Raw genomic sequence first — 12777 nt, forward strand, 5'->3', positions numbered from 1 at the left:
GAGTAGAGGAAGTGTCAGTCAGAGGAGGAGGAGGGGAGGAGGAGAAGGAGAAATCTATCAAAGGAGTGGAGGAGGAGTCAGTCAGAGGAGGAGGAGGGGAAGAGAATGAATTAGTCAAGGGGGAGTAGAGGAGGTGTCAGTCAGAGGAGGCGATGAGGAGTAGTCAGTCAGAGGAGGAATAGCTGTCTCAGCTTGTTTTCCTCAGCATTCCTGCAGTAAATGTTGAGCCTCAGGCCAAAGATTCAAAACGTGGAGACGCCTGAGAACTCAAAGTCTGACTGTTACTGCAGCCTCTTCCATGAGCCTCGTGTCGGAGCAGCGTCAGAGGACACTGACTCTGGATCAGGCAGGATCAGCGACGTCCTCTCTCACCGAGTCAGTGGAGAGGAGCTCGTTCATGGAGGGAGTCTGGTTCCTGGTTAGCGGCTCACCTGGCTGCAGCTGCTGTGATGTCACAGGTGGGCGTGGCCACAGGCAGGAAGGCCCAGAAGGCCGACGTCTTATTGTTACTAATAGCGTTTCATGTGTTCAAGCTGTGAAGTCGTGGTCGGTGGAAACCTGGAGGGAGACTTTTCAGGCTCCCTGTTTTTCTGACACATGTTCAAATCCTGAACGTGTGAAATGACTCACTTATGTAGTTTGACATGAACCTGCTTGAAGCTGTGAGTGGTCGGTTAAACGTCCTCAGACCCAGTCTGCTGCGGGACGGACGCGGGCCGGTTCCTGCTGCAGCTCTGCTCCGTCCTCTCTGCTCGGACCCCATGCACGGCCGTCACTGCTGCTCCACAGTCACCGTGTGAGGAGGTGAGAGGGAGGAGTGGAGGACGAGGAGTCAGTCAGAGGAGGAGCTGAGCGGCAGCGAGCACTACCTGTTTGGTGCTGGTTCTGGGTCGCGTAGACTGGGTTTGTCCCCACAGGCTGCATGAACTCTGAACCTGTCTTGGTTCACGTGTTTGAACTATTCAAACCTGGTTCTGAAATAAAAGCAATAACGGTCAGACGATGAAACAAACATGAAAACAGTCTATAACTGTGTTTAAAAAGTATCCACATCAATTTAGATGAAAGAACTCACATTTAACAAAGTGAAAAAAGTCTGATCTACTTTAATTTGTTGGGGCATTTAAATGTTTCACATAAATATTAAACTGTATTACAGTGATACAACACAGTAAAAGTGTAGTAGTACTAATAGTAGTAGTATACACACAGTGAGCATATCTAACTTTATTCACATACTGCTCCATCACAGAACCAGCCGCTTCAGTGTCATAAATGAACTCTGGGCCCAAATCAGCTTGTGTCTGATTTATATTGTACTCAAGTCTTCAAATGATCTATAACCAGTTGACAGTTAGGGCCCACGCGGTCCGGGCCCCTTCACAGTCCAGGGTTCCTCACGGTCCGGGTTCTGGCAAGGTGTCGGGCTCCTCACGGTCCGGGTCCCCTCATAATGTAGTACTCCTCACGACCAGGGTCCCCACATGGTCTGGGGCTTCTCACGGTCTAGGACTCCTCACGACCAGGGTCCCCACATGGTCTGGGGCTCCTTACGGTCTAGGACTCCTCACTACCAGGGTCCCCACATGGTCTGGGGCTCCTTACGGTCTAGGACTCCTCACAAACAGGGTCCCCACATGGTCTGGGGCTCCTTACGGTCTAGGACTCCTCACGACCAGGGTCCCCACATGGTCTGGGGCTCCTTACGGTCTAGGACTCCTCACGACCAGGGTCCCCACATGGTCTGGGGCTCCTTACGGTCTAGGACTCCTCACGACCAGGGTCCCCACATGGTCTGGGTCTCCTTACGGTCTAGGACTCCTCACGACCAAGGTCCTCACATGGTCTGGGGCTCCTTACGGTCTAGGACTCCTCACGACCAGGGTCCCCACATGGTCTGGGGCTCCTTACGGTCTAGGACTCCTCACGACCAGGGTCCCCACATGGTCTGGGGCTCCTTACGGTCTAGGACTCCTCACGACCAGGGTCCCCACATGGTCTGGGGCTCCTTACGGTCTAGGACTCCTCACGACCAGGGTCCCCACATGGTCTGGGGCTCCTTACGGTCTAGGACTCCTCACGACCAGGGTCCCCACATGGTCTGGGGCTCCTTACGGTCTAGGACTCCTCACGACCAGGGTCCCCACATGGTCTGGGGCTTCTCACGGTCCAGGGTTCCTCAAGGTTTGGGTCCCCTCACGACCAGGGTCCCCTTGTGGTCCGGTTCCCTCATGGTCTGGGGCTCCTTGTGGTTTCGGCACCTCACAGTTTGCGTCCCCTCATAGTCCGAGTCTTCTCACAGTCCAGGCACTGGCCCATATAAAGTTAATGATTTTTTCGTACCCAGAACTGGACCAGGCCGGACTCAGACACTGTTTGTGCACTTTTCCACTGCAGGAACCTGGAGCCTCCATGATTTCAAACAGACGAGATCAGCCACAGACTTTTGTTTACTGCTATTATTTTATTATGGTCTTATCTTATTTGCTTGTTAGACGTCTATTTAAACATCAGTCCCATCCAACCTGCCAGGTGTGGTGTGACAATCCAGATCAGCTGGTCCCTGACCTGGTTCTTTGGCTCACTGGTTCCTGCTGCTGACAACAGACACGGACTTGTTTCAACTGATGCTCACAGGTAACTATCATATGTTTAACCCTCAGCTGGGAGGATCCAGTGTCTCCCGTGTTCACCTCCATCCACTCACAGCTTCAGACCCAGAAATCTGAGCTCTACTTTAAACCTGAACACGACTCAATGAAAGCTATGATTTGTTTCCTGTTGCCGGTTCAGTTTATTTATGACACAGTTAATCAGCTGCTTGTTGGACAATGCTCTGAAACCTTCGAATGCAGCTGAGTGAGACCTGGAGACTGCGGCTCCGCAGATCATGGCGGAGAGCGGCGCCTTCTTCTCACAGCATCTCTGAGGAGGCTGAGGTGAAACTCTACACTGATGCTCTGGAGAATCAGTCCGGATCCATGCTCCAGACCCGCGGCTTGCAGAGCGCCGCCGGAGCCCGGTTTAAATTGATGGACGTTCTATGCAACCAATCAGTGCTCGCCGTGCGCCAAAGTCGCGTTTATTCTACTTAGTCGACCAATCACAACTGAGCATTGCGGCCGCGTGCGTCATCAGAGTAGAATGTGAATGTGGGCTGCGAGCTACCGGACCACACTCTGCGCCCATCCCCCATCCTGAGCGAGCAATGGCGGCTGCGTTTTTCCTCAGCTGCCGCTTTGTCCTTCTCATGTTCAACTTGTAAAAGCCATGAGTTCAAACCCTGGTAAGACAGAACTGTCTGTTTGCCCTTGTTTCATAAGAATGAGCACATTCCACCTATTTGCACTTGTCATCGCATGTCTGTTGTGTCGCACTGCTCCCGCCTCCTCCACGGGGCTTTTCTCTGTGGGGTCCAACAATGGAGACGAAGGAAATGAGGCCACTCGCTCCCTCCACGAGCCTGAACGCACCTCACAGCTACACCAAACCCTCGTGTGTCTGTTTTGTTCGACGGGGATTGTGTGTTTAATTATACGTCGACCTTGACGCACAAATTTATGAGCTGTTATGTAAAAAAAGCTCCGAGTGTCAAGTGCGCACATAAAGATGAGAGAGGGAGTTTCAAAGATGGACGCCGGGGGGCGGGGCGAGCAGCGGACGACCAAGGGCTAGGGCAGACATGGCGGCGGTGCTCCACATTTCCATTCTCTGCGCCGCTAACGGTTGAAAGTGTTCCGAAAGCGGCAGAGGAGGCGACAGTAACGCTATGAAACGATATAATCCTCCACATTTCGCCCTTTCCCCCCAAAGACTTCGAATCCGTTCCCTCGACGCGTCTGTGGGCGGGAGAAACGCTCCGTAGTCGCCTCTTGACTCGACCAAAGGAACATCAATCAATCAAATTGTGACACTACGTCAACCCGAGCGCTGACTGCTCGGTCTGTTCGGTGCGTAATTCGATGTAAGCCCGTAAACCTCGGCTTCCCTGTGTCTAACAAGCGCTGATGGGGAACATCAAACCTGTTTGGTTGTGTTTTACCGGCTCTGATCATTGTTTTAGTAAAGAAAGGACAGATGCAGCGGCAAAACCGGGGGGCGTGGCCTCGGGTTAGAAATTCTGTCCATTGTTCCACTTCAACGCGTACAGGGAACGCCTCAGTGGCGACTCCAGCCAATCAGCTCAGAGTGAGCTGCTGGAACTCCCGCCCCCCAGCCTATATTAAATGCTCGGCCGTGAGCAGCGCTGGCCACTGGCACAATCTAACAGTCTCTGATCTGCGGAGCCGCTGAAGGATTTACTTTATTCCGCCTTTCAGTTCAGCCGTCCTTTATTTTCTCACTCAAACAATGGCAGACGCAGATGTTGACTCCGTCTCGGACATCTCTGCCAAGGTAAGCCGCCTCGCACCTCTCCGTAGCCCCTGCGCGCTCCGGCTCCTCCAGGCTGTAACCTACATTTTGAAAACCGTTTGTAGTCGTTCAGGACGCGCTGATTGGGTCAGGTTCGACTCGAGGACAAACCGGACCGGAGACAAGGAAGGTCCGTGTTAGCACTGAAGTGATGGGATGAAACGCGGCTCCGCTCCGCATCATGGACCGAACTGTTCTTCCAGCTCCGCGGCTCATTGTCCGGAGACGAACCGTCCGCGCGGCTTCTTTGTTTATACAAGCGGCTCGGTTCTTCCTGTAGAGTCCGGACCGACTCACCTTTCAGCACCACTCACTCAAGACACAGTCCACAGCCTTTTTTCAGCCCGTTCTCCGTGGCTCCGGCGGTTGACGCGCCGTTTTCTGCCCGTGTAGCAGCTGATTGATGTGAACTAATTCGAAGGAAAATGATCGAGAGAACCAGAACCGCGGCATTGTGTTATTTCTTCATTGCTACTTATTGGTTGTATTATTGGAGGCACAAGAGCCGAGCAGCGACTTAATGGGATTTGTGCCGTCTCCAGCTGGTTGCGCGTGAAGTTGCTCCGTTTGAATGAGGACGGAGGCAGCAGCGCTGCGTAATTCACTCCAATGTCAACTTTGGAGGCTTTTTAGCGGCTGCGTGCGGCTTTTAACAGGCTCCGTGGCCCGCGTGCCCGCTCCGTCCGACCCGGTTTGTTTACCGACAGGAGGTTCGGCTGCTGCCGCGCAGCCTCCGTTCACCGGAGAGCGAGGCGCTCGCGGCTTCCGCTTTCTGATCAGCGCCGTTGGAGCGCGTTCTTAGGGCGCGCTCGGTCTCAGGGGAAACTTTTCTTTCTTTTTTGAAAGCACCCACTTCTCTAAGTGTGCGTGCGTGCGTGCGTGCGCGCGTGTGCGTGTTTGTGGAGGTGTGATGTGACGGTGCTGGTTTTCCCCTCTTTTGCTCTCACCGCTCCAATTTTCGCCTTCCGCCTGACACACTTTGTGCCTTTTAACGTCCATTTCTGTGCGCTGGACTTTGGATCGGTCCGGGTAAAACTTTAACGGACCCGCGGGGGAGTCGCGGCTCCGCGGCAGCGGTGGGCGCTGAACGCAGCCAGTCTGGAGACGATGGAGCGGCCGCGCGGAGCAGCGGGCTGAATAAATATGAGTGATCATAAGCGATGCGCATATGGACGGTGGAGGCAAAGTTGGGCCCGTGTTCACGTTGATAATCCGAGGTGCCCGTTCAGCCTCTATTTATAGCTGTGGAGCATTTTTACGCACAAGCGCCTTTTTACGCGCAGCGAGCGAGCGGAGCTCGGCTCATTTGTCTCTGCCCGCGGCCGCCGACGCTCCGAACCAGCTTCATGGCCTTTAACCAATACGTTTATGTCCATTGAGCAGTCAATAGAGTCACTGCTGGACGTGCGCGTCCGTGGGCATGGCGCACTGGACGGTGTGGACAAAACGAGGAAGCCGAGCGTTGGTAACGAGCCGCTCGGCGCTTTTCCGGTCAGAGCGAGGAGACGCGGACCCCGAGCGTGTGCGTGTGCGTGACCGCGTGTTTTCGCTCCGCGCCGCCTCCTCTTCGCCTTTCGTGTCGTTTTTCTCGTCCGCCATGTGTCGTCTTCTATTGTCCTGTCCTCCGCTACAACAAGCAGCCAGCGGCAGCAGCATGCGTCGCTCTCGCCTCCGCCTCCTCCCCCTCCCCCCTCCTTCCTCTCTCCCTCTCTCGCTGTGCTCCTGCGCCCTCCTGTGTGATTTTAAATGGAGCGGTGCATCCTGGGTATTGCAGTGCCTATCCCGGGCGTGTCTCGTGACATATGGCGCTGACAGCAGCCTGTAGATGACTACAATACCCAGAATGCCCCGGGGGGCCACATCAAAGTATCAGATTACAACACATTAGAGGGGATGGAGAGGGGGAGGATCTGCAGAGACCAACATGGTGTTTAAATAGGAAGGAGACGGTCTGTAACTAGGACAGGTAGCAGCAGCCTGGGGGAGATTACACTCAGCCACAGCTTCTGGTTCTCATCAGAGTTCCTGTTTCTAATGTGTCTGTTTTTGTCCCTGTCAGGACCTGAAAGAGAAGAAGCAGGTGGAGGACAAGGAGAACGGCAAAGATGCTGCCACCAACGGAAAGGTAACCCCCGCCTCCACAGCCTCCGGGTTCCTCCTGGAGGAAGCCTGGTGCCTCTAGTGCTGTAGTTGGGTCCACACAGCTTCTAAAGTGAGCTTTGTTGTCATCAGGAGAACGAGGAGAACGGTGACCCCGACGTAGATGAAGATGACGAAGAGGAAGAAGAAGTGGACGAAGAGGAGGAGGAAGATGATGGAGATGGTAGGTAGAAGGCTGTGGTTTAATGCCCCATCGGTTTCACAAAGCTCCCTCACTCATCATCATGCTTGTCCTTGGCTCTGCAGGTGAAGAGGAGGATGAAGAGGAAGATGAAGATGAGCTTGAAGGCGGCGGGAAACGGGCAGCTGACTATGACGAGGTGAGACTGTCGCCGGGTCCCCAGAGACGGAGCGACCTGCCACGCGCCGGCTCGTCCCTCGCTAACGACGTCTTCTTCTCTTCTTTCAGGACGACGTCTCACCCAAGAAGCAGAAAACCGACGATTGATGCGCTTCCCCGCGCCATCCTGCTGAACCGCTTCCTGGTTCTTCACCTCTGACTGTTTTTCTACGTCACAGGTGGAGAGGCTGGAGGACTAAAGGAAAAATAATAATAAAAAATGCAACATGGTCATTAGCAAGTAGAGTTCAACAGACCCCACGGCCTCCCCTCAAATCTGCTAAACAAATTTTCTAGAGGAACCCAGCACCACACTGACGCAGAAATCCGGCTTCTCTTCAACAACACGAAAAGGAGAATTTGTTTGTATTTTTATTTACATTTTATATTTTTGTACATATTGTTAGGAGGGGATCCGTTTGTCCCTCGGCAGCGATCTCGTCAGACCAAATCGGTGCTTCTATAATGAAAGATTTTACTTGGTTGACCATGTTACAATATTTCAACAAATATTAGAAAAATGTGTAAAAAAAAAGTAAAAACCATGAACGACAACCTCTTAAGCCGTTGAACTCAGAGCATTCCAGTAAATTTAATGTATGTACTTTAGCTGTACCATAACTAGTTTGTTTGTATGGGAGGGTAAGGCCAAAGAAAAGAGCCTCTTTTCTTTTCCTTTATTTTGTTTTGTCAGCGACTTTTTGTTTTATGACGGCCTGTTTTGGTGTATGTGCGAAGTTTGTTGTTTGACAATAAACCGGACTTTTATTTTGTGAGTTGTACTTTGCTTCTCTGTTTCCTTCATGTGGCAGCGACTGAGTGACAACAGGGTAAAGTTGTCCATAAAGTTATTACAACCTGATACTTTGCATTTGTATTATGACCTACGTCTTGGTAATTATAACAACTTCACATATGAAGTATTACAACTTAGCAGTTACACTTTCAACAATAATTGTGCGCTAAATAATTTGCTGCAAATTCAGGAAGTGTTCAGACAATTTTAGGCTAAAGGTTCAGGCTGGATAGAGCTTTTCAAGAGGAGCCTGAGTCTTATACTTCCCTCAAATATTTAGATTTGTCTAATATTTGTACATTGTGTTAGTGAACGTAATGCGGTTGCCATGGCAACCTCCACAGGAGCGTTCCTCTTGTGGTATGAACCCAGAATGGACCCACTAGAACCAGCAGCCTGCAGCAGCTCTGGCCCAGTAACGCGAACGTGATGGAGTTTAGGTTGCTGCAGCTTTAAGACCTCATCAGATCAGTTAAGCTCAAATCCGTCTTATCTCAGCAGGAGGTCTGGAGCAGCAGCACTCACACGGTGCATCCCAGAGCAGGAGCCAAGCTCAGGGACTGTTCATTAGTGCAGGAGGTGGCGAGGTTTGTGTCCGAGGCAACATCTGGATACTCAATAAACACTGACCTAAGGGACGACAGGTGGGGGGTGAAGTCATTCACTTCATCCAAACACATTAAAGTGACGTCTTTGAATCTGGAACCCGCAGCTGTTAGTAACACAGAAAGCAGATCCAAGGTACAAGCTGCTCCTCGTCCTCGGTCCAGATCTGGAGCAGCAGATTGCAGGTGTCGACACTCTTCGGCTGCTGATTGGCTCTCGTCACGCAGTTCGACCAATCAGAGCGTGTGTATGAAGTTTGAACCACAGAGCTACTGCTTTGCTCCTTTACCTGAGCTCCAGCTGTCGGCCAATCAGAGAGCAGCATCTCACTTCAACTGTTTCTCCTCATTACTCAGATGTTTTACTTCATTATTACACACAAGGGCTACGTACTAAATGTACTTTAACTTCCAGTAAAGCGGATGCTTGTCTACCTCATTTATCTGTTGTTATCAATTTACCTGACAGATAATGTAGGAAAACTGCAGCTTTTCCTGTGGATCAGATAAGAAATCAGGTTTTTTGAAGCAGTTACTTCTGTTGCTGAATGAAACTGAACAGGTGAGATTCCTGCAGGAAACTATTATGTGTAACTACTGTTGTTCTTTCTGGCTTTGTGTCCTTTGTCTCAGCCTGCTAGCATGAAAACAGTTAATGGTGCTCGAGGCTCCGCCCCCTCACACCTGAACAGGATAAACAGGTAGAGGCGTGATCTGTTACTGACACCGTTTGTGTCTGGACCCGAGACAGAAACGCTGGTGGTTCCTTCTTCTACCACCAATAACGGTTCAGCCAAAACCAGTAGAATGACCAGGTCCCAGTGAGTTCGTCCACATGTTGATCGATGTGCTTCCAGCCAACGAGGCGACGCCTTTAACTGTCCACAGGTCGAAAGCTGCTGGGAGGTTCCAGGACAAATACAGATGAAACTACAGCAGCGAAGCCAATAAGGAAATATCAAATTAACCAGAACCAGTACCAGCATCACATCAGAACTATGGACGGAGGCATCAACTCCTGAAAATAGACACTGAGGAACGGGTCACGATGGAGCCTTTCAGAGTTTCAGAACCAGAATATCCAGATAAGTCCTCAACACTTTCTTTTAACTTTAAAATCGACTTTATTTTAAATAAATGATAAAAATTTTACCACATTGACAAAATAACAATACAGATAACACAATTTCCCCCAGAGGATCAATATAGTATCTAATCTAGTAGTAATACTACCAATGTAGTACTATTAGTGATACCAGCCCCGACTGTGGCTCAGGCGTAACCACGGTAACATTTGCTAATTATTAAATATTCACTTCACACTGACTTAAACCCCTGGAAGCTTCTTCCCCACAACGTGCTTCTAGGAGCACCGCTGCGTCCCAGGGCTTTGCTGCCCCCTAGTGTCCACGCTGTGACCTGCATGCAACTTCAATCCTCGGCTCAAAGGTGACGCTCAACATACCGTTCAAACGTTTGGAGTCACTTAGAAATTTCCTTATTTTTAACAGAAATGCCACTTTTTTGCAATGAACGATTCAGAAACACGCTGTAAATGATACCCGGTGTAGTAACTACATCGTTAAATTATGTCTATATCTCTATAAAAAGCTTATTTTGGTGATCACAGAACATTGTGCATGTTTTTTGGTGATGTCAGCCTGTTTCAGAAGATGCATTAATGTTTCTGTATGCAATTATTATAATGATGTCTGCGTGTGGTCGGCCCGCTCCGCTCGTGTGGGGTGGTGGACTGAGGCCCCACTGGGCGCGGGGGCATCTCCTGGTGGGCTCCCTACGGACCGTGGGTCCTCGGGCTCCACTCGTTCAGGCCGACCCTCCCACCGGGGGGAGTGTGTGCCCCTGGTTCTCAGGGGGCGGACAGCGTTGACCCACGGTGGCCCACTCTGACCTCGGGTGCTGTCTCTGTGGCTGCTGCAGCTCTGTGGGGGGCTCTGTGTGTGTCCAACACCTGCCTCCTGGAAGGGCAGGTGTCCTGTGTTTTTTTATCTACATTTGCTTCATTATTTTTTCTGGTTTAAGCAGCTGGTTGTTCTCCACACATGCACTCACGCACGCACGCACGCACACACGCACACACACACACACACAGTCCATTAACTCTACGACGTCACAAATATTTAGGAAGGACATAAAACAAACACAAACCATTAACCATCCATAAACCGGGAGGACATAAATTATTTATATACTCCTCTAAAAAAAACACTGTCCGTCACAATACGACACTCAGCTTAACACATGCTGCTTGTTGAGCAGCTGGACAGGACAAAAAACGGGGTTGTGTGTTTGTCTCTCTGCTCAGAATGAATGAATGGAAAGACCTGCTCATCTGTGATGCAGATGGAGGAGCTCCACCTGCAGCCTCCCGTCCCCACAGACCCTCATGGAGGGAACCGGGGAACCAGGGGCTCATCAGCTGCTGCGTGAACAGCCCCTCACAGGAAGCACCAGTTGCATCAGAATCCACAGAACACCTCAGAAACACAGGAACAGGAAGCGTCATGTCCCAGTTAGTCTCTGTCAAATGATCACTTACACAAGGTCTGAGACGTGAGAGGTTCCTGTGACCAGGTTCGTTCTTCCTCCTATTAGACGCAGCGTGTTGACTGAGCCACCAGAGGGCGCAGCGGAGCCGTAACCATGGCGGCAGCAGCAGCACAGAGCAGACGGGTGAGCTGCTCAGTCCTCGGAGGTGAGGACGAGTCAGGTCTTTAATTGTTCACAGGAAAGACCGACAACAACATCAACAACACGAGCCGTTCAACCCCAGTCTCTCTGGGCTGGTGTCCACTCAGGGAGGAAGAACCTGGGCTGAGGTCTTGAGGTGATGGGGTTGGTGGTGTGTTCTGCTGGTGTGGTTTGTGCACCTCGAGGACATGAAGAAAAAGTCTGACCTTAAAAGCAGGACATGAATGAAAGCTCTGGAATTAAAAGCTGGACTCACTGATCTGGGGTCAGACGTGTCTGCCTGGTGCATGTGAGCATGTATTTAGTTGTGCTACGACTCCACTAGAGGGCGCCATCCTTCAGTACACACGACTTATATGATGTAGAAGTACGAGTATGAAGATGAGCTCGCGCTGTACGACATGAGGTACTTGAGGTGAGTGGTCCAGATAAAGATTATCTGACATCAGCACGCGTCATGTCTCACACCTAGAAGCACAACCTGCTGCAGAACCAGCTGTGGGCCGGTGTCTCTCACCTGGATACTGCTCGTCTCCAGGTTACCTGACCCAGTTTGACGCGTGAGGGATGGAGAGGAGCAGGAAACCATTGATTTAACAAATACTGGCTAATATTACTCTGCTTTTAAACTTCAGCTTGAGGAAACGATGGGAATACTCGTCCCACCACTGAAGGATTACACTGGTTCCTGCTCTGACTGCAGCAAAGGTCTAAATAAAGAGTTTAGCTTTAGTTTGTCTGACTGGTTGGAGATAATAGTCACTAATGCACAGGACAAGCTCCTGTCATTGCTTCCAGTATTTAAGTCTTACTCTCATCTGTGCAGCTCAATAATAATACATGACTGATCTCTATATTTCCACACTCAGCAAACACTCTGCTGCAGTGTCTCCACTCCTGCTAACGCTGCTCTCAGAGGTCACATAGTGGTGCTTGACCAGTGCGACCAGTGGAAAGCTACTGAATGGAGCTGTTTCCTGTCCAGTAAAGGGCTCAGGTGTCTGCTGACCAGGGTTGTGATTTCAAGTCTGAGTCTTCAGGCTGCATCAGCATCACATTAAAGACTAAAGAAGCCTTTTTGAATTGCGCTGATGGTTTTTGCTGCTCAAAGTTAGATGAGAAAACACAGGGAAGAAGCAGGTGGGTCAGATACAGAGACACCTTCAGTCATTCAAACATAGTTCAAGGAGTACAACAGTAAAACAGAAATGCAAATTCACACACTGGTACAAAGAGAGAAGAGATTTCAAATTACTACTACTGTACAGATTTAAATATCAGAATACATATACTGTATATGTCACGTTCCATGCCACTTCCTGTTTTTACTTTGTAGTACTTCCTGTCTCGGTTCAGTTATTTACTCCCCGGTTCATTTAGCACACCTGTCAGTAATCAGTTAATCAGCACCGGTATTTAGTCCTCACCTCACACACACTCTAGCTGCCAGATTGTCAACTCATAGCACTTTGATCCAGCGTTCCCGTCTTGTCTCATGTATTTGATCCTAATTATCCTGACCACTGAGTCCTGTCTGATCCCTGCCTGCACCTTCGCTTGGAAACGAACCCTGCTTGACCATTTGACCCGTGAGTTTTGCCTAGTCCTCATCTGTACCGTCGCTGTGCTTCCCTGTGAACCAAACCTTTGCCTGCCTATTGGACCTGATACTGCCTGCTCCTTGACTGTACTTAAGGACCGTGCTTCTCCGTGTATGACCTGGACCGATTGACTCTGATTGTGAAAATAAA

The 12777-nt window shown here is 50.5% G+C and overlaps 1 protein-coding gene and 1 long non-coding RNA gene across 3 annotated transcripts; both read left to right on the forward strand.

Moving 5' to 3' along the window:
- The first annotated feature begins 4235 nt into the window (after positions 1-4235).
- Positions 4236-7695, forward strand: ptmab (prothymosin alpha b). The gene is made up of 5 exons (XM_029132572.2): positions 4236-4395; positions 6473-6538; positions 6646-6736; positions 6820-6893; positions 6983-7695. The coding sequence occupies exons 1-5, from the start codon at positions 4351-4353 to the stop codon at positions 7019-7021; spliced, it is 315 nt and encodes a 104-aa protein (XP_028988405.1). The 5' UTR covers positions 4236-4350; the 3' UTR covers positions 7022-7695.
- A 1332-nt stretch (positions 7696-9027) lies between these two features.
- On the forward strand, positions 9028-12109 carry LOC129603330 (uncharacterized). Of its 2 annotated transcripts, XR_008693095.1 has the most exons (3): positions 9028-9763; positions 10641-10847; positions 10931-12109. It is a non-coding gene; the product is annotated as an uncharacterized LOC129603330 (long non-coding RNA). The 2 variants fall into 2 exon arrangements; XR_008693094.1 differs by lacking the exon at positions 9028-9763 and having other exon boundaries at positions 9770-10847.
- The last annotated feature ends 668 nt before the right edge of the window (positions 12110-12777 follow it).

This window comes from Betta splendens, chromosome 17 (genome assembly GCF_900634795.4).
Source record: "Betta splendens chromosome 17, fBetSpl5.4, whole genome shotgun sequence".
NCBI classification, from domain to species: Eukaryota; Metazoa; Chordata; class Actinopteri; order Anabantiformes; family Osphronemidae; genus Betta; species Betta splendens.